The sequence below is a fragment of the Rattus norvegicus genome, chromosome 16, assembly GCF_036323735.1.
Source record: "Rattus norvegicus strain BN/NHsdMcwi chromosome 16, GRCr8, whole genome shotgun sequence".
NCBI lineage: Eukaryota > Metazoa > Chordata > Mammalia > Rodentia > Muridae > Rattus > Rattus norvegicus.
The window spans coordinates 50,799,699-50,824,439 of record NC_086034.1 but is presented as its reverse complement, the minus strand read 5'-3'; the positions used below and the strand labels follow the sequence as shown (position 1 = coordinate 50,824,439).

The following is a 24,741-nucleotide window of genomic DNA, read 5'->3' as shown; positions in this document are numbered from 1 at the left end:
AACAATATCAACTACCAGACCCCCAGAGCTCCCAGGGACTAAAACACCAACACCTGGAAGGACCCATGGCTCCAGCCGCATATGTAGTAGGGGATGGCCTTGTAGGGCATCAGTGGGAGGAGAGGCCCTTGGTCCTGTGAAGGCTCGATGCCCCAGTGTAGGGGAATGCCATGTCAGGGAGGTGAGAGGGAGTGGGTGGGTAGATGGGGGACCACCCTCATAGAAGCAGGGGGAGATAGCAGGTTTCTGGAGGGGAAACCGGGAAAGGGGGAAAACATTAGAAATGTAAATAAAAAAAAAATCCAATAAAAGAGAAAATTTTAAAAAAATGTAAGGGACTGGCCGTATGGGATAACTCTTTTCCTCCTCACCTACATTATTGGTCCCTTCCACAAGGAAGGATAGACATATGGATCCCTTAAAGATTTTCCAAGGCTCTGCTCCACTGGTTCTTAACTGCTGAATAAGCGGGTCAGTAAGGACAGATTTCTGTTGTTACCTTGTTGGAGTAAGGGCAGATCAGTGGTGAGGCACACCTTTAGGGGTGTCTTTGAGGACGGGTTTAGATGGGATTGGCTGACAGGGTAAGCCGGGCCCGGAACATGGCTGGCACATTCATGGCTGAGGCCCTGTCCTAAAGGAATGAGGAGAAAGCAGAATGAGCCCCAGTGCTTCCTATTTTTTGTTCTTGGGTCTGCTGTGATGTAAGCAAGAGGTTCGAGCCGCCACTTGCCACTCGCAGGAGCTGGTCCTGCTCCTGTGCCTCTCCCAGCGTGATGGAGCCTTCTTCTCATAAGTGACTCAGCCAGGCATTTTTGTCAAGACGATGGGGAAAGTATCCCGGACAAAGACCCTCACGGAATTGGGAAAGCTTCAGGCCTTTGAGGACATCAAAGTCCTGCACATCATCGAATGTCATCAGTGCTTATGTTAATGGCTCTTGTTTTTGTTTCTCAAGACAGGGTTTTTCTATGTAGCTCTGGCTGTCCTGGAACTCTGTAGACCATGCTGGCGTGGAGCTCACAGAGATCTGCCAACTCTGCCTTGCAAGTGCTGGGACAGCGCTGCCTGCCTTACGTTAATTTCTTATTAATCCAGTGACATCCGTATGTGCCTGGGAAGAGTTCTTGGACCATCCTAGGTCCTTGCTACGTCCTCCTTAGTACCCCATGTATACTTTCAGTCTCCCCCTTTCAAAGTAACTTCCGTTTGTTACATCTGTACGTTGGCATCTAATTCCTATACAGGGTCTCTGTTGTTAATCTGTCTGTCTGTACCTACCTATCTACCTATCAATCGTATATTTAATGGAGTATCTTTTATTTGATCTTGGACAGTTTCATACATGTAAACAATGTATCTTGATCGAATGCACCTTGACTCCTCCCCCACACACCCCTTCCTCTGTCTTTTACGTTTAACCCACTGAGTGCAGCTAGTGCTGCCAGTTGGAATGCTGGCTGCTTTTGTTGGTTTGATCCCGGGCAGGTAATCCGTCACGGCTGGTATGAGTTCATGAGCACCACAGTCATGTCACGTCTAGAAGACAACATTCACAGCACACCTCCCTGTCTTCTACTTCTTACATTCCTTCTGCTTCCTCTTCTGAGACATTTTCTTGGAGGGGACAAGTATTGATGTAGATGCCCCACTTAGGGCTGAGCACCCAGTAGTCACTTACTGTCAGTTCTTCGATTTGGCTGTGAGTCTCTGCAGTAAGTTCTGGCTACCGCAGAGAGAGGTTTAAGTCATACAAAGTGGCTTTCAGGTTTTTTGTTTTGTTTTGTTTTTTTTCAAAGATTTATTTCATATATGTGAGTACACTGTCGCTGTCTTCAGACACACCAGAGGAGGACATCGGGTCCCCATTACAGATGGTTGTGAGCCACCATGTGGTTGCTGGGAATTGAACTCATGATCTTTGGAAGAGCTCTCAGTGCTCTTAACCGCAGAGCCATCTTTCTAGCTGGTGGCTTTCAGTTTTATACTTGACCAGCCACCATTATGAACAAAGAACTGCCCTGTGGGCCAGCTTGTCAAGAAGGAAGGAGATAGAGATTTGGGGAATGGTTATCACAGGGGAGGATCCCACCCAGCTAAGTTTATTGTCTGTTTTTAAAGACAGGCAGATTCTTGAGTTCAAGGTCAGCCTGGGACAGAGGGAGTTTAGGTTCAGGCCCAGTCATGGTAAGGAATGGTAATCTGGATAGGATCCTGCCCAGCTAAACTTACTCTCTGTGCTTACAAAGGCAGACAGATCTCTGAATGCAATGTTAAGAAAGAAAAGGTTGTATCTGCTGTCCTTTTCTAAATTTCAGGGAGGCCGAGGTCAGGGGAAGCTGACTCAAGGGATAATCAAAAGGCCAAGTGGGGTAATGACTGAACTGATATGTAAATGAGATGAGCTATCCAGAGAGTTTTTAGAATTATTTTTTCTAGCAAGAGAGACCTGTCTCAAGCAGAGGGCTGCTGTCTGGAACTCTGACTTGAGCAGAACACAGAACATCAGGGTTAGCTTGAACCACGATTGACTTCAAGCTGTCTTTTCGCTGCTCTCAAATACCCCTTCTCTCGAAAAACCCTCTCCAAGTCAAGGGTAGTCCTTGGCAGGTCCTTCATAGAACCTTTTGGCACTGTGAAAGCTAGTTAGTAGGGAGGAATATTTTAGGTCAGCTGCAGTTTGATTTCTCTGTAACCAAAGCATCTTGTGTCAGCAATAGGGTTTTTATCGTCTAATTCTGGTAGACACCTAAGAGCAGTGGCAATAGGTACAGTTACTTCTTGAAGATCAAGTACCTGGGGGTGGTGGCTGGCCTAGTGTAAAACTGAAAGCCACTCGCATATGACTTAGGTTAACATTTCTTCGAAGGAGTGTGGTAGGTGGCTTGTCTATTCTAGAATTCATGACTTGACAGCCTAATTCCAAAGTGATGGTATTTGGAGGTAGAACTCTTGGGAGGTGATTAAACCTTGAAGGTTGAGCTCTCATAACTGTCACCAAGGGCAATTGTACCCTTATGAAGGGACCCCAGAGAGGGCTTGTGTGCTGACTGGTCGTGTGTATCAACTTGACACAAGCTAGAGTCATCCGAGAGGAGAGGAAGAAGCCTCAGTTGAGGTAATTCCTCCATAAGATCTAGATGGAGGGCATTTTCTCAATTAGTTATCAATGCGAGAGGGCCCAGCTCATGGTTGGTGGTGCCATCCCTGGGCTGGTGGTCCTGGGTTCTATAAGAAAGCAGACCGAGCAAGCCAGGGGAAGCAAGAGAGTAGAAGCATCCCTATAACCTCTGCATCAGCTCCTGCCTCCAGGTTCTTGCCCAGTTTGAGTTCCTGCCCTGACTTCCTTTGGTGATGAATAGCAATGTGGAAGTGTAAGCTGAGTAAATCCTTTCCTTGCCAACCTGCTTTTTGATAAAAAAAAAAAAAAAATGGTGCTTTGTCGTAACCCTAAGACACCATTGCTTTCCACCATTTAAGAAGACAGTAGTTTTCAAACCTGGACTAGGGCCCTCCCCAGAAGTCAGTCTGTTGTTGATCTTGGACTTCTCGTCATCAGAACAATAAATATAAAATATGGTATTTTATAATAGCAGCCCACAGTGACTAAGCCAGGGAGCCTGAAAACCATGTAAATCTGAGTTTACATGATTTATTAATTAATATTGAATTGAATTCTTCTTTATTCATTCTGTAAGCTTGAAGTCATTAGCCTTGATTGACAGTTTGTGGGGAGAAGGGAAACTCAGAATGCTTGTAGTAGAATAGAATGGCAGCCTTTCCTGGGCTCTCTCTCTAGAGGAAAAGAGAGAGACAGTTTTTAAAGGTTGTTTTTGTTCTCCCAGCCTAGGATCAAAACTTTATGAAACTGTTTGATTATAATGAAATTTTAATATGGAAAATGAAAATCCCCCTGCTAAAGAAACAATTCTTCAGCTCCTTCTCCCCCACCCCCAGCCCCCCCAAATCCAGAAGCTCCTGTGATGTCTCCTGTCAGTGGCAGGGAGAAGGCGGGGTTGTTCAAGTGGACACTTTCCAGAGGGACAACAGTTAAACCAGGAAGCAACGAATTTATCTAATTGGCCACATAAAAAGACTTGGGAAGAGTTTTATTTTTTTATGAGGAAGAGGTGGGTTGCTAAACTCATGATAAAGTATTTAGCTGACGTTTTTTAGTTTCTCTCTGTGAAATCCATTTCAGTGAAGAAGCACATTTCATTAAAATACAATTTTACAAGATGGAGGTTAAAATGCTCTGGGTAATTCAGATGCCGCTTGTTCCTTGGTTTTTTAAGAACGTTTGGATGATACATACAGTTTACAGACTGCATGGCTATAGCAGAATCAAGTTCTTTCCTTGTTTAAGCTTCAGGAATTTTTTTTTTCTTTTTTCTTTTTTTTTCGGAGCTGGGGACTGAACTCAGGGCCTTGCGCTTGCTAGGCAAGTGCTCTACCGCTGAGCTAAATCCCCAACCCCAGCTTCAGGGAATTTTATACAGTAGTTTTTATACTCCTACGAAGCCCCACATTTGCAGCTTCACTGTTTGTCATGGGTAAAGGACTTGGTGTGTGAGCACCCCTCTTAGCTCCACTTTCTTTCATCCCACATCAGGCAGGAAACAGGATTGCCGAGCTGACCATAGGATGCATTGCCCTATTAGGGATCCTAATTCTGATGTCCCTAGGGCACCTTGCACCTTTACTCTGACCGCATTTGGTGGGAGTGGAATTGTGGACTCCTACCAGATCAGTTCCTTTTTCCACAGGAGCACTTTAAAAAGAACGTGGTGTTGCTAAGGCTCGAGGTGGTCATAGCAGGCGAGAGTGCTTGCTACATAAGCATGAGGCTCCGGGTTCAAATGCCGGGTACCCACAGAAAAGAAGCAGGGTGTAGCTTTGTACCCGGCAGCCCCAGTCCTGTTGAGGGCTGACTACAGGAGGATTATGGGGTGTGTTAGCCACCAACCTAGCTTATGCATGCACACCCACAAAGATGTGCACAGGGGAAACGGGCGGTGCCAAGGACACATTGAAAAACCAGGAATTAATTAAGGTGACAGAGCCACGTGGCAATTTCCACCACTTTTGCCAGCGTGTTGCAAAGCATCTTTAAATTCTGTATTTAAATTTAATCCTCATTCTTTTCTTACTTAGCATATTGTTAAGTGTGCAGAGATGTCATTTTAGTGACAACGAGCCGTTTGCCTTACCCCCTTGAACACTGACATTTTCCTGACTGCCATGCTTGTGATGTATTTCTTTGGTATCCAAAAGGTTAGTCTTGAGAAACTAATTTATCAAGAAGTTAGGAGACTGATCCTTCTTAAGCTTCGACTTCCTTGCCACTTGTAAAAGCGTCTTAGTAATTAAGATCGAATTTGTTCTTACGACGGCAATGGAAGCTGAATGCCCTCTGGTTTGGTTAGGCAGACCTGTGAATTTGATGATTTGCTGTTTCTCTTCATGCAGAATTTAATTTTCATGTGTAGCTCCCTGCCTGGCCGACCCGGAGTTGCAGCCTGACACCAGGCCTAATTGGAGACTTGTGCAGATAACTAATATAGCCAATGGAAACCCTTTGAGCCCTTGCGAAGGAAGGAAATCAGGTTGATTATTTTTATGATCATTTTGGTGTGGGAAATCAGGTATATTGGAGTTTTTTGCTAGTCACCTGTGTTACCCAGTTTAATTGTGTGTAAGCTGTCTTCAGGAAAAGTTTTATTGATATGTATCATTTCAATCAAATCAAGTCTGTTAATTTTATTCCAAGTGTCAGTGATCATTTCATTGTGAATCTCTAGAAAAGACGGACAGTAACAAAGTAATCCCTGTCCTTAAAGGGCAGATGTAGAAGAAGCTAAAGTGCTTGTCTGTGGTGATTAAACTTTGCCATGACCACTCCCTTAGGTCCACAAATCACAGAGATCCTGAAGCCCACTCACCTCAGAGAAGCAGGAAATAGTAGTGGTCCTCAAGCTCCTGATCAGAAGAGTGTTAAGGAGGAGCTTTGTACCCTACCTCCAAATCAGAGGTTGGCAGAAAAGTTAATATTTTCAAGAGAGTTGGTTAACTGCTTAACATTCATGCAGCTGTTAAACTGGTGGGTATAACTTGCCAGGTTAGCTGTTGTTACAGCCCAGGGGGTTTATAGCTGGGAGGCTGTTGATGACCTGACAACCCCCATCTCCAGTGGCCTCAAAAGCACCTTCCGGGATTATAAAAACTAACCAAAGGAAGTTCCTACTTGGTTTCTCCATGTCCTGTGACAGAGTGTGGTGGCTTCAGCAGTTTCATTACCACCAAGTTCTGGTGGGTAACCAAGAGCAAGAGCCTGTGTTATTTCCAGGGTGTAGGAGACTGGTGGAATGAAGGAAATGTCCTAAACTGCCCTGGGCTTTTTTAAAAATAATCTACAGTGTCTGGAGGAAGAATTGTTCCTTCCCCTCTCCTGAATAGGGTAACAGTTCAATTCAAATCAATCTCAATCAGTCTCTCTCTCTCTCTCTCTCTCTCTCTCTCTCTCTCTCTCTCTCTCTCTCTCTCTCTCTCTCTCTCTGTCTTATAGTAGGTTTTCATATGGCTTTTCAAACATATTTTGGTGTTAACCCTTCCCCCACTGTCTCCTCTGCCCTCCCTTCCTCTCCCCTCCCCTATTCTCTTTTCCCCTTCATACCACCTGTGTTCTATCCTCTCCTTGACACCCCTCCCTCAGTAACCCCTTTATAGTGTCCCAGCTTCTCCAAGTATTCCCCATATTTAAAAGGACATGTGGCATTTGTGTCCTGGTTCTGGATTACCTCATTCAGTGTACTTTTTTTCCAGTTCCATCATAAATAGATATTTTTTAAATGTATTTATTATCTATGAGTACACTGTAGCTGTCTTCAGATGCACCAGAAGAGGCATTGGATCCCATTACAGGTGGTTGTGAGCCACCATGTGGTTGCTGGGAATTGAACTCAGGACCTCTGGAAGAGCAGTCAGTGCTCTTAACCACTGAGCCATCTCTCCAGCCCATAAATAGATATTTCTGATGTGTTGGGCTTATAGCTTGCTCAGCCTGCTCTTTTATAGAACCCAGGACCACCAGCCCAGGGATGGCACCACCCACACTGGGCTGGGCCCTCCCCCATCAATCAGTAATTAAGAAAATGCCCTACAGGCGTGCCTACAGCCTCATCTTATATCAAGTAGACATAAAACCAGTCAGCGTACAGCACAGATTCTCAGAATAGGGAGGGATGCCTGGTTCTCAGAGGGTTTGGTGTTTATATTGCCCTGTTCTCTTACCGGACGGATGGGGTTGTGCATGTCTGTAATATCTGCTCAGTAAACCCAGTGCACTGAAAACAGCCAGGAGCACATTCTCCTGAAAAGGCCCTGGGCCAGCCATTGGGGGCCTTGGGGACGACCTCTTCTGCTTTGTTTCTTCTCAGTGATTGTGGGGTGTTTAGAAACACCACTTGGCATGTACTTCTTACTGTCTGTCTGCCTGTCTGCTTAACACGGGTGTGCTGCCTCTCTGTGCACTGATTGTTTTTGTGGAGCAGTGCTCTTTCAGAGATCAGAGAACAAATTGGGGAGTGGTTCCCTTCTCCGCCTCTAGGAAAGCACTTGGCATGGAATGCTGGGATTGAGAGGTCTGCATGCCTGCTTCTGGGATTTCGAATTTTATTGGCGCTGTTTATATGGATTCTGGGGTTGAACTCAGGCTGACAGGTTTGCGTGGCGGGTGCTTTTATCTGCTGAGACACCTCACCTTCCTGACCTCCCAGTCTCTTTAGGAAACATTGCTGAAGACCCTACCAGTTCTGTAACTTCAAGGGAAAAATATGGACGGGGTAACCTAACTGATTGTATGTGATTAGCACTGCTGTGTTTACTGCGTTCTGAAGGCTTTCTCAAGCAAGACTGCAAGCTATGACAGGGTGTTTGGGAGTGACGGGAGCCCAAATGACCTAAGGATGGATTAGTGGATGGCAGCAGCCTGCCTCCCTTCCTCCCTCCTTCCCTCTTTCCCTCCTTCTCCTAACGCTGTAGTTCTGATTCTGTTACTGCAATGCTGGAACCCAGGGCCTCATGTGTGCATTGTAGGTAAGTTCTCTCTGCCCCATCTCCAGCTCCATAGTTCTGAGGTAAATATAAACCCGTTAGAGACAGAGTTCATGAGTAGGAGGGAGGCGCTAAAGAGTAGGGCTACCCCCCAACTGTGAAGATTAAGAGGCACAAAGTAAGAGAAGGATTGGGAGACAGCGGAGAGAGGAAAACATTTGTATAAAAGTGGGAGGATGCATTTGTCTGTTGGAGACCTGCTTAAAATTCTGTGAAGAGAGGTTGGTCCTTGAAGACCTTTTGTGAATCCAGCATCGATGCCTCCTTGGAACAGATGCCTGCTGGGCATTGGCAGACGTCACCGACAACAGTGAATGCTGACTGTTGGTGAGAGAGCAGAGGCTAGCCCACCGCCACCCTGCCGTCTGAAGGGCCGGTGCCAGCTACTTAACAGAGGTGCACGTTTCATTTCATCTCTGCGCCTCTTTCCAGTGATAGATGCCACAGTAAATTTAAAATATTGAGTACGATAACTGAGTATGAATTTTTAAATTCCGCAATTAAAACGCGTTGTTGGAACGCCATTAATTCTGAGTTTAGGTGAGCAGAGGGAAGCAGAACTCTGCCGGTTCTCCCTCTGTGGGTAAGTTATCTCTTCTCAGTAAATACAAACGGAGTCATCTAATCTTCAGCCAGCTTGGGTTTGTTGGCTAACGACGAGGTGGTCCCTCTCAGGGCATGTTGATTCCCTTTTAGAAGTATTTTATCCGTCATTGGCTTCCTGCAGAGTACTTTTCCCTGTGTGCTTGTTTACGCACGTATTCCGGGGACCCTCTCCAGATACTAAATCTGGATCTCCCAGAGTACAGATCTGTCATATGTATCCTGTTGTTTAGAATTTAGCTGTTTGTTAGAGCAGCCCAGAGAGGCTGAACCGGATTTTACGTGTGTGGAGTAGGGCTTTGGGGACAAGAGTGACCACAGAGCCCAGCTGGGAGGCAGTTGAAGGAGGGGGCAGCTTGGAGGTGCCAGGTGCTGGGGCAGGAGGTGCAGGTGACTGCACAATATGGCCACTTTGGAGATGGCACCAGCGCCAAGCAGATGGATTGATGAGGAGCTGGAGAGGGAGACTCACTCCTCCCAGTTCCAAGCTGTAGCCTACTGGAGTGGAGCCCACAGGAGGAGGAGCACGGTCTCGGGGAGATGAGGAAAAGCTGGGCTGTGGGAGCCCCCAGCAACGCTGTGTGCACACTGGGGATGGCGTGGTGATGCCCTCGCCTAGGATTGGACTTTTGCACATCTCCATGGGTGTGGTGAGAAGAGGGTGTCTGTACAGATACTGCCCCATGAGCACTCCAGCACTCGGAGGTAGGGTACATGTGAGGATCAGCCTGCACCAGAGTGTGACTTCAGGGAGCATGGCAGAGCTCTGTTAAGAGAAAGCGGGCGTCTCCCACCATGTCCAGGTCTGCCCGGAACTCTGTAGATTAAGTGTATGTGGGTTTGGGTTTATCAAGGTTGCCAACAGTGCTTTGATCAGTGGTAGGCTTCAGAGCCAGATTGGAGCAGGTCGAAGGAAGGGCAGAAGGCGAGGAAGAGGGGTGTTCTGACATAAGTGGTCCTGAGCACAGCAGTAGGACAGTGTGGGGCTGAGACAGGGCTGGGCAGTTGGTGAGGTGTAGGAGATTTTATTTTTAGCTTCTTTTTTTTTTTTTTAAGTCATGCATTTTTTGATTAAAATCATTCAGTGGATCGAGAGAAACCAAGAAAAGGGGAAAGAGGTGAAGCGTTTCAGGACAGGGGCGGGGATGGCTTCCCAAGTTAACTGTTTAGCGAGAGGAAGAAGGGAGCATCTAAGGCAGAAAGGGGCCAGGTGACAGTGGCCACAGAAGTTTCTGCAGCTGCCCTGGGGTGGGAATTCCAGCTGGGGCAGGAGCCATCTGGAGGGGTGGGCGGAGGGTGCTTTGACCTGGGAGGATCTGCTGAAGGACTGCCCTGGGAATGTAGGGCAGTGTCAGCAGCTGCCTGCATTAACAGACTCCCGAGTTGGGTCAGTTTCATCCCACTCTTCCCCCACACTGAGGCAGGATCAGCACGTTGCCTGGAGCGGGCCTTATGGAGCTGGAGTTAATGAGCCCCAAAGCTTGGATCCTGACTCTCGGTCCAGTGCTCAGTGCACCCTCAGCTTCCCCTTTAAAAGCTAGGAACCCAAGAGGGAAGTTTGGAAGCTTTTGTTGTCTGTATTTACGTGACAGCCTGTCAGAGGGTGACGGTGACGGTACTCCGTCCCTCCTGGTACCTTTTCAGTACCTTCTAGGCATTGCACGGGTATTTCTTGTGAACAGTAGGAAGGAAGCTGGCCTGGCTTAGCCGCGGATGAAATGCAGCCATTTCTACAGCCTCCGCCTTCTGACCTGATTGTGTGCCCTTAGCACATAGGGAAGCAATGTAATTAGAGTTCTGGGGGCTTTATTATCAATAATGGAAACACCACAGTCAGAAATGTCTTTAGCCCTAAGCACTACCATTGGGGCTAAGTGGCTCCCCTGGGTGCCCTGAGTTGTTACCAGCAGCTCTGTTGAGAGGCAGGAGAAGGGGGCAGAGAATGGAGCGGGAACAGAGCAGTGGAGAGGGAAAAAGGAATGTGGATTCCTGTGGTTCGTCTGAAGTGTACCACACAGGGCCACCCAGTTACTCCTGTATGTACACACACACACACACACACACACAAACACACACACGGCGTTAATCTTAGTTACCAGGTAGATCTTGTGCTCTGTGCCCTTACAGGCAGAGTCTCAGGACAGAGGAGGGTATTTTTCTCCATCTCCCTGGTCAGGAGACTGAAGCTCATACTGAAGTCCATCAGAGTCCTGAACTGATGAGGTGGTGGGTGATGGACGAGCGAAGTGAGCACCGTAAGGAGGAGAGGCAGAGCCGGCAGCAGCTTTGAGACCTGGGGTGTGGTGTCCCGAGAGTGGCTCCAGCCTATGGGCTTGGGCCAGTTGTTCATGGATGTTAGAGAAGTGCGTGCTCAGAGCCTGGGCGCCTTGGCTGCTTTTGAGTAGCTTATGCCTTCTCTTCTGAACCCGGACCCCTTCCGTTGTCATATCTAGCAGGGACCTTGATTTTTCAGGCCTGAGGCTTGGCTCTTTTGAGTTGTCTTCCTTGCATGTTTTCGTTTTTATGTACAAGCTATGTACGCTGCTGCGTCTCAAGCAGAATTGTGTGTCCATGATGCCAGAAGGCAGTGAGATTGAATTCCTGATCGCCTGAGGAGAAAGGTCACTGGTTAAATGGGAGGCTGGGCATTAGGGTGCACACATAGTCCATTGGTTGGCTGGGCAAAAGTGCTATACTCAGGAAGCCCCTGATGGCCACCTCCTAGGAGTCCTAATCATGGGACCTCCTAGGGTTGAAACCACCTTTATCTGGAAAGTCCTAACTAGTGCTAACACAGCCTTCATTCGCTTGATTCTTTTCATTGCAAGTCTTTTCCCTCCACACTCCTCAGCTAACTGCACAGAGAAAGGCAGAATGTTATTATTCTGAGAGGCTAGGGGCTTCACCTTCCTGTAGTCAAACCCCAGGGTTGAGTAGTCTCAGTTCAAAAAGGCATTTATAATCCAGATATGCAGAAACAACATAACTTACAGATCCAGTTTCCCATCTGCCTGTGCACAGTGCATGTAACCCCGTGTTCTGCATTTTCTCGACACCACACATATGTAGTCCTTTTCCTGAAGGACTTCTAGTGTTTGCTCTACTCTCTGGTGGGTTCCGAGCTCTTGGGGACAGGTCTCACTTATTCCCGAAGTCGTGGCATCCGGTTCAGACCTGATTGGATTAGACAGCTTTTGCAAGCCAGAGTTACAGGGGGAAGCTGAGAGTTTTAATGTTTCCTTTCTGAGCCAGGTGTGGTGGGCCACGCCTTTAATCCCAGCATGAGGAGGCTAACAGGAAAAACCAAAAAGTTTCTCAACCGCTATAGCCCAGTACCCAGGGATTATGTCTCACAAGCCCTGACTGAAGGGACTAAGGCAGAAAGGAAAAGGGTTGGGACAGCGGCTGCAAAGGGAAGAGGAGTGTGAGGTGGGCCCCGCAGCAAGGCCTGCTGGGTGGAATTGACTCTTAGCTCCCTATTTATTTCTCTCTCGTATTCTTCAGACCTTTGGAAAACCCTACTGATTAAGCAGCCTGCTTCTTTACAGTTATAAAACCTTGCTATAGGAGAAGGCCAGGTACAGGTGTGTGGAGGGTCCCTGCAAGGCAAGAAAGGGATCCCATCGAGGTAAAAATGAATTTAGATCAGCAGGACTTAGCTGGTGCTGGGTCAGAAACTTCTGGAATCTGACACCAGGAGGTTCATTGCAAGCTTATTGAAGTCAGTACCGTTTGTGAGAAAAGTCTCTGGTGTAGTGCTGTCCCCACTGCCAAGGAGGATTAGAGTGTGACTGTACCCAAACTCATTTGCAAAATAGATGTGACTTGGAAGGCAGGTTCTCTAGTTAAACACCTAGAATCTAGTGTAGTCTCTGAGACCGCAGAGATCTGAAGGCTGTCACGTGCATGTGACATCTCCCCTGTTGACTGAGAAACAGGAGCAAAGCTAAAAAAAACAAAGGTCTAGAGACGGGAAGTCTGGGGTAAGCATTCTGGGGATTTGGGTGAAGTCTCGCTGGGCAGATAGCAAAGGTCACTAGGTCATGAATAACAACCACTCCCAGGCTTTTGGGTGGACACAGGCATCCATCTCTTCTTTGAGGAGACAGCCCTGCAGTGATTAACATTCCTGTTGATGTCAGAGCACTCTAGTGGCATTGTTTGAGAGAATGTTCTAGAAATGTTGGTTTATAATTTGAGGCTATAAAAAGTGGGCCTCTGGGGTAGGGCGGTGTCTTGGGTAGTGGTGGGTTCCGAGGTGAGGCTGTTGTTAATTATCGACTTGGAGGACAAGGACTTGAAAGGCTGGCAGTGACATATGAGGCCTTGTCAGGGTATCTTTCAATAATTAAGAAATGGGTAGTTGAAACTCCATTTTCATTCTAGACACCCGAAGCAGCTCCTCACATGTGTCTCTCAGAGGTGCGTGCCTCTCCTCTTGCTGGTGGTTCCCGTCAGGCATCTGGACATTGCTGGGAGAAGTGGAGTCGACTGTGCTCCCGTTGATGTGCCCAGACTTAGTGACTCTGACACCTGGCTATGCTACCCCAGAAGCAAACTCACTTAGGCTCTGGTTTGGAGAATAATCACGAAAAGCGCTGTTATCAGAGCAGGAGGGACAGCTGGTTAGTATAAATTGAAAGAACCTAGCTCGAGTCTCAGGATGGTGTGCCCCAGGAAACACCGATCCCGGACGAGCCCCCAATGAAAGAACCTCAAAGAGAGACCCTCTCTAAAGTCTTGGGAAATCGCAGACCCCAGACACAGAGAGACCATTTTGGATGTAATAAGCAAAGGCGAGGTTTATTACGGAGATCTATTACGGAGATCTATTACGGGGATCTCCGGGTCAACACGTATCCTGCGCAGGAGACAGAGGTGTCGACCCCGAAGCTCAAAAGTCGGGTTTATATAGGGAAGGCTAGGGGGTTTGGCGCGGTTACACACAATTGGCTAATTTCTGGCGTGGCTATAAGTGATTGGCTCATTTAAACATGGCAGTGAGATTACAGCACAGCAGGAGAGTACATATTGACTGGAGTGTACAGGATTTTAGAAGCTAGGGGTGCATCAGGGTTTGAAGGACATCTGGTTAAGGTGTGACTCTGAGTAAGCTGGGGGAGGTGCCTTTCTGCCAGATGGTTTGAGTCAGTCCTGATAACTCGGGCTGGTTCCTGCATTCCTTTTCTTTATCTTTGTGGTCTGTTAGTCCTAGCAGCAGGGCGGGGCTGCCTGGACTTCACAGTGTTTAGCCCTGAGTCTGTGAATTTTGAAACTTACTCTTTTAACTTCATATTTTTAAACCTTAAATCTGTATAATTTTCCTTTCAAAATCAGCCTTAAATTGGGGTACCCCATTTCATGTAGTTATTAATTGCAAGGTCAACTCTGAGAAAGGAGAAGACGTTCCTGGATTAGAAACAGGCTGGGTTTTTTTCCAGATTTTATGGGACTCCAGTCTTTCTCCTTATGGCTCAACTGGGGACTAGCTAAGATCACCAGGGAGTGGGGTGGAGAGGTTGGGGTGGTGGGGGTGACACCAGCTGCTGGGTTATACGTGCAACTCTTAGAATTTTTGTTTAGCATCGCTCAAAATATGGGTTTTTCTGTTTTCTCTTTCTCATCAAGTAACTGTAATGTTACCAGTGTCTAAAATAGATATTGTATGAGTCTTACATCAAATGAGATGGAAGTCAGATCTATAAGGTGTGGAATCTCTTAAATCTAACACGGATGGAGTACATCCTGTTAATTTGTCAAACTTCCTGAGACCCGCCTACACGAGACAGTGAGGATTAATCAAGCCCCAGTGAGAGAGAGTTTGAAAAATACAGTTTTCTAATTATACAATCTTTACAGTTAATGCGGTTCTGAATTCTGACAGTCAGTAATAAAGAAAGACAAGACCAGAGTGTATGAGTCGTTTTATAATCACCTGAAACAGGCACTGTGCTGACCAGGTACTTCACACACATTAATCTGCTATTTTAAGCAGTTATTCCTTTCACATGATGTTGGGCATCATTAAAGGGTTTGCGTCGCTCTTGGCGCTTATCGGACATCTGCGTTATTTGGGGATGTTTGGGTTTTTGCTTGGCTGTTGACATGAATGTTTCGTTAATAGTGGAAAAATTCATTTTTCTTTTGACAATATGTCCGCCTTACGAATAGTTCTTAAGCGTTGTGCATCTTCAGCTCTTTGTCTTGTTCTTACATGGGTCTAAAAATCTCATGGGAAGCTGTCAGATAGAGCCAGTCATGGTTGGTTTTGAAACATAGACATGCTGTGGGGTTTGTTTCAGATTCTAGGTATCCTTGTACCAGGTATCCAGGTATCCAAGCAAGCAAGTCCTGGTTATAATTCATTTAACTGACTTTGTGACTTGTGAGTTTGTAGTCCATGCTTGTAATCAATCCCAGGGCTCTGGCTAAAGAAAAAAAAAAAAAAAAGACCAGCTCAGGTTGTGTGGTGAGCGCCGGTCCAGCTAGGACTATATAGCAATACAATGTTTGAAAACCCAGAATACCGCAGAGACAGGCAGGCAGGCAGGCAGGCAGGCAGACAGACAGACAGACAGACAGACAGACACACACACACACACACACACACACACACACACACACACGCATGCACGCACGCACACACACGGGTTGAGAGCGGGTAAGACTAGGACTCAGATCAGGCAGAGGGGAGGAGGGAGAGGGGAAAGGAAGAAGGGAAGGGCCAGGGAGGGTAATAGAGGGAGCGGATATGACTGAGGAATGTTCTATGCATGTATGAAAAGGGCACAGTGAAACCTATTATTCTGTATAATTAATATGCCCTAACCCCCCAAAAAATTGGATAGAAGAAAACTAGAGGTTATATCTGCATTACAATGAGACAGCTATTTTTAAAATTAGAGTAGCAGTTATTGAAATGATTTCTTCTTGAGAAGAAAGTTAACGCGCAGAGTGTCTGACCTCTGCTGCATGCATGAGGATCGTGTGCGTGTTTAAGGGAGAAGGAAGTGGAGTTAGAGGGAAGCCACACTCAGCACCAAGAGAGAGCGAGGGCTGCAGCCTCGTGCTTGGGCAGTCAGAGTGTTAGGAAAGCCGAAAGGTGGTTTACTCGATGCTTTAGAATTTGCTTTCAGTCTAGCTGGCCAGGGCTTCTAGAAATCCACTTGTTTCCTCTGCCACTTTCCCTGAGATGACAGGAAGGCACTACTGTGTCCCACTTTTATGTGGGTCTGCGTATCTGAACTCACACCCTCAGTCCATCTACTGAACTGTCTCCCAGCCTGTGTTTATCTTACTAAGTTTGAGATAGACTTTCCCAGAGCTGGTATTAATCGTGCAAACAGAATGCTCACTTCATCGAGAGCTCATAGGCCTTCTAATGAGCCTCCAGCACTGTCCCTCCTCCATTCTGTCTGCTCTAGGGAAGACTTCAAAGGTCAGGCATGTGGTTCTAAGTAAGCTTTATGGCTTGAAGCAGCTTTGGGGGTTACCTGCTCGTGATGTGTGTAGATAGCTAAGAAGTAAGCCCCAAGCATTCCACTCTGGTGCACACTAAGCAGATTGGATGCACCATTATCAAGCTGGTCAGTTGTCCCACCTTCAGGACAGTGCCTTACTTATTAGGGTTTCACTGCTGTGAAGAGACACCATGACCCTGGCAATTCTTACAAAAGAAAACATGTGGTTGAGGCTGGCTTATAGGTCAGAGGTTTAGTCCATTCCCACGGTGGGAAGCATTGGAGGCACACGGGCAGACATGGTGCTACAGAGGTCGCTGAGAATTCTCCGTCCAGGTCATCAGGCAGCAGGAAGAGACTGAGACACATTGGGCTTGACTTGAGCTTCTGAAACCTCAAAGCTCACCCTTGGTGACACACTTCCTCCCACAAAGCCACATCTCTTAATAATGCAATCTCTATGAGCTTCTGGGGGCCATTTTCATTCAAACCATCACTGACAGTGTTGGGCTTCAGGCCTGAGGCCCCAAGTTCTCCATAGATGTAAGAAGCTTGAAGGAGTGTCAGTGATACAGAGGCTGTGGAGAACCCCCCCCCCCCCCCGCCCCTTTCACCCTCCTTAGAGTCAGGCCTTAGGCTGGAAAGACACAGGGCAGATTTGAGACCCTGACCAGAGGGAGTGTGGGAGCTTCAAGGTGGGACTGAGATGGAGAGGTCCAGGATGAGGGGTTTGTTTACATTCCCCAAGGCTGCGGAGTCTTTGAACCTCCTTATTATGGCCAGGAGGCTCCTCTTATTTAGATAAGCCTCAGTAGGGAGGGGCTTCTGGGGAACAGTGTGTTATGGTTTCTGAAGTTTAAGGGGTGCAGGACTAGCTAGGCAGGAGCACCTGGCCTGGAGTCAGCTCTTCTGGGCCCCTCTTCAGATCGTGTGGTCTCTTCTGTGTCACGGCACTGTTGAGTGCATAGGCTCCTGGGTTGTGAACTGGCCTGTCTGACAGTTGCTCCTGTTACCCAGCAGGCCTCACTCTCTCCATCCACAGGATTGCACTGTTCATCCTGCGACTTGAAAGGATGGAGGATGTCTATTTAGAATTTTCCACCATTTCCTGCCATATCAGAGGTTACCCAAGATGATTCTTCTTAGGGTGGCTTTCACTGACTAGCCTCAACCTCTAATGATCAACTTCGTTCCAAACTAGACAAAGGTAGTTAGAGTCCTGGGGACAATTTTTACAGATACAGGACACCATAATGCGGTGTAGTGACAGATTGGAGTCTCCGCAGTTCCCAATGTTAACTCCGGCCCCATCGCAGAACACGTCCCATTTCTGACATCTGGGTGAAGAGCTTTTTTGATATCTGAATGGAAGAGGAGAACTTTTGCAATTTCCCAACGTCACCATCAGTAACCAGGATCTGCATTTTCTCCTTTATTTATTCAATAAATACTTAGCACCATTATGTTCCTGGCACGGCATTAGCCTCTGGGGGAAGCTCCAGAGAACTTAGACGGTTAGGCTCTGCCCCCAAGGGAGGCATAAAGGAAACAATTAGATGGAATTGTTTTTAACACTGAACAGTGTTAACGCTAGCATCCTGTCATCTTGGTCACCGGGGGAGAAGAGGCAGTGGATACCTCTTAGAGGCCATGCAGCCACTCCAACCTTTTCTGAGCTTGCTCCTTGCCCTTCCCATGGCTTTTTATCTGGCAGCGAGACTTGGGGGACAGAACTCAAGCCCGTCTGGCCTGCAGTTGCTCTCTGATGATGGTTTGTGATTTAAGGAATCACAGATTGTTTCTTTAGCTCCTTGGATTGCCAGAGAGTGCTTCTTCTCACTCACGGCTGAGGACACTTAATACGTGGTATGGATTCCTACTTTGAGGATGTAGCAGACACTTCCTGAGAGAGCTCTTGCTAGTATCTTCCTGACAAAACGCTGCCTGGCTACCGTAGCACGGGTCATTGCTACCCCATGGGACACTGGGAAGCTGGTCCTTCATCTTTCCAACCCTGAACAGATTCTCCGTAAATGTGCTTGACTGTATGAGCAAGTAGTGGTTAGAATGTGTGTGCTTGGTACCTGCAGACCATCAGCGTCGAATGTGGAAGCTGGTGGCTGGAGATGGAGCGTAGAGGACATTTTTGAAGGGACCCGTATTTGTTTTCTGGGAGTTATATATGGTTTGGACCGTGCTCAGAGACTCAGTTGACTAGTATATGTTGGGGATCTCAGGGAATCCCATAAAGCGGGGCTTTCCAGTTTGTTTGCACACTTGAGCCATTCTAGGGTTCTTGTTGAATTAAGTATTTAATAAATCCCCTGGTGGATTCACTACCCGCCTCAATGGTTTGTGTTCCCGAGTGAAAGACACTCCCTGGGTCGCCTGGGTGTGTCCTAGCCTTAAGCCACGGACCCCAGAATCACGTGTGTTAAATTAGCACCAACTTCTAGCCTAGTTCCGAACCTGCAAGACATGGGGAGGAACCATGTGGCTCGTGGGAAACCCATTCTCCCTGCCCCTTATTCCTAAAGGGAAGGCATGTGTATTCTTTTTTTTTTTTTTTTTTTTTTTTTTTGGATCTGGGGACTGAACCCAGGGCCTTGCGCTTGCTAGGCAAGTGCTCTACCACTGAGCCAAATCCCCAGCTCTTTTTTTTTTTTTTAAGTTTTTTTTTAGGCATGTGTATTCTATATTCTATTCGTCCAATTAATCTTTAAAAGTGAGACACGTGGGCGCCATCTGTAGAATTAAATATATATAAATTCCAGTAGTGGTTTTGCTACCTGCCTTGATGGTTTGTATTCCAGAATGCACGCACATACACACACACACACACACACACACACACACACACACACACACAGCCTTTATATTTTGATATGGCTTAAACAGTGCAATAGTTGGGCCACGTCCTAACCTCCATGAGGTTTATCCAACTCCTGCTGATAATCCTGAGTTATTAATTACTAAACTTTTTATCTTGGCTGCCCTGGACCCAGTTGGGCAGCCCTCGTGGGCCACACTCACTCAGCTCCTTCATATGGCGGCCGTGCCTTCCTGTTCTCTACTCTTCTCAGGCATGATGTCTCTCCAGGCCTGGCCTGGAACATGGAGGCCCTCCTCCCCCTCCTCCTCCTCCTCTTCCTTGGTCCCCCTCCCCCCTCCCCCTTCACCCCCCCCTCCCCTCCTCCTGGTCCCAAGCCTGGGAAATTCCAAAACCCGCCTCTGTCTGTCCTTCCCAGCCATTGGCTGTTGGCATCTTGATTTACTTATTTACTAATCAGAACCGACTCTGGTAGGTTCCCAGAAGCTGCTCAAAGAGGCTACAGGCAGTTTTGGGGACCCAAATTAACATTAGAATACAGGCAACCTTAGGCCAAACCCACTACAGATTCTCTTAGAGATCCCGGAAGTCTGGACCACCACTCTGCATTAAGGAACAGTGGAAGCTCCTGGGATAAACGTCCGGGAGTGTGCAGGAGAGTTGCAGACAGCACACCCAAACCTTCAGTAGTGATACAGGAAGGCAGTGTGGGAAGCCTTGGGCAGGCTGTGAGGCCTTCAGTTCTCTTTATTTCACCCCTGTGGCTAGGGAGTAGTAGCAGCTGGCTAAAGGGACTGGGAACCACTTCTGCTTTGCTAGGTGTGGGAGAGAAAGGAGGGCTCTCCCTTTGACCTTGAATGCTGGCCAGGATGCCTACAGATCCTCCGGATGGGTTTGTGTTTAAGAGATCTCAAATGCATGTGTTTTAAAATAAAGAAGTAATTTGTTATCCACGGACTTTTTTCTTTTTCTTGTGGGCTGAGCATGACAAGGGGAAGCAGGTCCCTCAAGATAGAATCTCTCAGCTTCACTTCTTGTTCTCGTGCCCAGCACCCTCGTAACAGCCATGCCGAATATCCCTGGTGTGCAGATCAACACACAAATGAGCCATTTTATGTGGGCAATTTAATACCCCGGGGTCTTGTGGAGCAGTGAGGTATTGCTCCGCTCTGCTCAGGGTGGGCGAAGGTACTTGACCTCAGCCCCTCCTGGCTGTTCTAAGTGCTGGCAACCCAAGGCCGGCTGTGGGGACGGCTTCCTGTCCCTGCAGTCACCACCCAGACAGACGCGGTCCTTATTTGGTGGTTCCTGTTTCTGGTCGTTTTCTTTTTATGAAGTCTGCTCTGTGCTCTTTCCAAGGTGGTAACAGAAATACCTGGGAAACCTTTCATGAGCCCCGGCCCTTCTCTTTTCCGCAGTGTGCCACGCCGAGCTGAACGCCATCATGAACAAGAATTCGGCCGACGTGAAGGGCTGCAGTATGTATGTGGCCTTGTTCCCATGTAATGAATGTGCGAAGCTCATCATTCAGGCAGGTAGGAGCCAGGCCTTTCCCATTTGTCCCATTTTCATGGGGAGCTTGCTTGTCAGCAGCCCCGCGCAGGTGCATTTCGATCTTCCATTGTTATTGTTTAGATCTAAATTAATTGTGCTATCAACTTTGCAAGCTATTTCCTGTGTTTAGCTTTTGAGGGGTGCCAGGTACTCTAGGACTAATTGCATCCTCTGTGATTCTTAGCATGTTTTTAATTTAGTTTGCAACTTCTTAAACTGCAAGCTGCCAAAAAAAAAAAAACCAACACAGGCATTGCATATAATTACTGTCAATTTACCGTTCTCTGACATATTGTGCATAGATTAGGGGGGAGGGAGGGGACTGAACTTCTGTCAGAAACAAGGTCAGCTGGGAGTCTGTATATCAAATTTTAATTTGTATCTAATACATGGTAGATACGTGAGGATCTAAGCATATCTTTGCATATAAATATCATGAAGCTCAGACGTGGTTCTGAGCTTTTCTTCCCGTGTTACATCTGCCCTAACCTGCCCCGCTATAGTCTGTTTATCGCATCTGGTTTTGAACCGTCACATCTGAGAACGAGTTACGCTTTATCTCCATAAAGCTCTCGGTTTGAGCTTTAAAGACAGTGTGTTTAGCCAGGTGTATGGGTGAAAGGGACTGTTTACCATGAGCCCCTGGGTGTCTGTCTGATCAGGCGGCTGCTAGCGGACCACAGCCACCGTGACAGACACTGTGGGTGTCCGTGCAGCTGCTGCCTGTCCTTTGGGGCGCTTCCTTTGCTGGTTGCAGGTGAGGAGGTTGGCAGTGGGTGCAGGTACCATGCGGTGTGTTGGCCATGTGGTTCCCCACTGAAGGGAAAACAGAGCAGCCCTCAGGATAAGGCTCTCAGGACTCCTGGCCCTTTGCCTCATGCTACCTAGGGAGATCACGAAGCAGGTCTGCCCTTCGCAGGGCTAGGCTAACGTGATGGCGGAGCCTATCCTATAAGTCTAGTGCTGCTGATCTCTGGGATTAGCCAGAGCCCTCTGCCCCCCACGTTAGCCTCTGAGTTAAGTAGTTGCTTTAATAAAGAACACTTCCTTACTTGAAATAAAGAGAACTTGTGAATGGGATCGAGGCTTGATGGCTTGACGTGTTTCCCTTTTGCATTTGTGTGTGTGTGTGTGTGTGTGTGTGTGTGTGTGTGTGTGTGTGTGTGTGTGTGTGTGTGTGTGTGTGTTTGAAAAAAATCTATAAAGACTGGGGAAGGCAGCTTAAGTTCAGTCCCCTCTGCTGTCCTGGGAAACCAGAGAGGAGTATTTCAGTAACCGGACATTGTCCGCGAGCTCACTGGAAAAGGGTAATTAATTAATCATAGGCACCGGGCTTCGCCTCTCTGCCTGTCTTCTGCCGTTCCTGTCTGTGCTTATCTCCCACCGTTACCTTTTCAGGTATAAAAGAGGTTATTTTCATGTCGGATAAATACCATGACAGCGAGGAGACGACGGCTGCTAGGCTTCTGTTTAAATTGGCTGGGGTTACGTTCAGGTGGGTCAGGGGAACTGGTGTGGAAACGTGTGTGGCCTGAAGTGTAGCGGCTCCTGTGAGGTTTGCCTTCCACACTTGCAGTGTCTTTGGAAATGTGATGGCACAAGCCTCTAAAGATTATTTTAGGTACAGAATAACGTTAGCCAGAAGTGTCTGGAGACAGCCTGTTTAATGATTATGCTTTAGTATTAGTGACTTTCCCAAGCCTTAGACTAATTCTGCAAGAAGCAAGAAATTTAAAAATTTACAACTTTTGGGCTGGTACTGCTGAGCCTTTATGAATTTTGAATATGTGAGGCTCTATCTAGCAGGGATAGTTTAGGATGAAAGCAGCCCGCCAGGGTGAGACACCAGGAATTCTTTTCTGAGCAACATTTTGAATTAAGAGCAGCAGAAGCCCTTCTGGTTTCTATGATTGTCTTTGCAGAGTAGAGATTATGTTTTACCTGTAAGCTTTGCCATCTTTTATGGGAAACTTTGCAAATCGTCACTGTTTCTAGCCAGTGGTGATAAGACTTGTATGATTAACAGGCTTTCTCTCAGCTTGCTTTGTAGCCTCCTGCCTCAGTTTCCCAAAGGACGGCTCCTGCCATGCTCAGCTAGAAACAGGGTTTTTGCATGGCGAGTGCCTTGCGTTGTTGTGCCTTGTGCGCCCAAGTTTGGTCTCTGTGGCTTTGACAAAACACTGACTGAAACCAACTTGGGGGACAGAGGGGGGCTTACTTTGACTTTCAGGGTACAGTCTCATTTCGTGGAAGCCAGGGCAGGAAGTCAAGGCAAAAGCAGCAGGCAGGGACTGAAGCAGAGACCACAAAGGACGCTGCTGACAATGTACTTTAGTTTCCTCGTTTTAAAAAGTCCCCGAGTGTCTTCAATTATCGTAGACATGTTGAATACAGGAATTTAGGGGACTTGTTATTTGCGCTTGTAGAACCTGATTTTAGAAAATCAGATGCAAAAGAAAATCTACTGTGTTCGCTTTAGAGCAACTCAAGTCGGCTGCAAGAATTTCCTAGAAAATAAGATAAACACGATGGGGAAACTATAATCGGATATCATGTTGTGCTGCTAACTTGTTAGAAATCCTTTGACTCGCGGATAATTCATGAACTCCCGACTGTTGAAGCAGGCACCAGCCAGGCCCCCCATGCCTCATTCTTGTCTCAGTGTCTTCTGCTCCTCCATGTTCTGCTCGGTATGGTGCACTGTAATTGGCTCCTATAGAGATAAAATATCAAGAGAATCCCAGGGCATTCTTCCCTCCTGCCCAGGAAATACAGTTTAAACTGAAATAAACAGATTGCTGTAACTACTCATTGGCTAATTCAATTCCTTTACATATTTTGTTTTTCACCTTTAGAAAATTCACACCAAAGTACAGCAAGATTGTCATTGATTTCGATTCGATTAATAGCCGTCCGAGTCAGAAGCCTCAGTGAGTTTCGAGCCCCGGAAGAAGATGACACCCCACACACAAGGGGCTCCCTGAGCCTTTCCTCTTAAGTCACGCATAACTTTTTAATAGCACAGCACACACTAAAGAATATAAAACTGGGGCTCTTCTCTACCGTCACACGGATCTACGTCTGCCTCAGCTGTCGATCTAGTTTGCCTTGGAAACTAAGGGACCGCCCACGGGAGCTGGAGGGAAGGTCTCTCCACTTCCGCAGAGCCTGTCTGCCTGCCGAGAGGGAGGCTGCACCAGCGAGTGTCAGCTCTGTCATCCACCGCATTGCAACAGCCACTCCTCACTGCTACACGGGCTAGAAGGACATACAAGTAATTGCTTCTGGTTCCTAGCAGGGATGAGCAGACTGCTCTGATGTGAACATCTGGCCCAAATGAAGCATGCCCTGTCACGCCCTTGGAAAAACAAACAGGACCAAATGAAGCTAGCTCACGTGAGCGGACCTGCTGCTGCAGAGGCCTCTCACCTGTTCGCATGAGGCCGAGGAGGGCTGTGGCCCGGCAGGTGATCAGGACAGTATCCCCTCGGTTCGCACTTTCCTGCCCCACACACAACAGTAGCTCACTATCCCTCTGGAGGGTAGAGGACCCCTGTGGTTCCAGCCTCTTATCCTTGGTTTGTTGGTCACATAGCACAGTTAAATTTATCCGAGGAATAAGTAGCTCCTAGAGGAGACAGCATATCGCTCCCCCCAGACCAGGCACTGTGCAGCGACAGCTGCAGCTGTATGGATGGGTGATGTGGGATGTCCCCCAGCCCGTTTCTCCTGCTGTGTGGGCACATGTCACTCCTGTTCTCGTTCCAGCATGGTTCATTTCCAAGGGCACCCTACAACCAGAGAGCACATTAATTCCTGTCCTATAAGGGGATTATGGGAGACACTGTACCTGGAGTTAGTCCACGCCAGACCCACTGGCGTACCCTCACAGGCAGCATCCGCCTGGCGCCCCAGTGTGGATGGGGGCGCCCCACTGTGTAATCTGTTTTTAACTTCATTTAACTTCAGCAAACATGCTCGGTGTCTTTGATAGTTTCTTTTTCCTAAAAATTGTTCCCTTTTGTAGAATGCTTGTCCCCCGCCCATGTTCTCCCGGCATGGGTTTTTATTTCGTCTCTAAGATTTTTATTTGATTTTTTTTAAAACTATTCTGGAGCAGTTTTATAATTTGGATCTTTGCCAATATTATTAAAAATTTATTAAAATCCACCAGTACCAAAA

General features: G+C 47.3%; 1 protein-coding gene across 6 annotated transcripts in view; it reads left to right on the top strand.

The window, feature by feature from the left end:
• Dctd (dCMP deaminase) overlaps positions 1-24,741 on the top strand; it is a 31,700-nt gene extending 6,959 nt beyond the window's left edge. For 2 of the 6 annotated variants that reach the window (XM_039094374.1, NM_001013882.2), the window contains exons 4-6: positions 20,424-20,540; positions 21,958-22,054; positions 23,415-24,741. In XM_039094374.1, coding sequence (XP_038950302.1) covers positions 20,424-20,540; positions 21,958-22,054; positions 23,415-23,493 — 293 coding nt within the window. In that variant the 3' untranslated portion in view covers positions 23,494-24,741. 6 annotated transcript variants of the gene reach the window in all.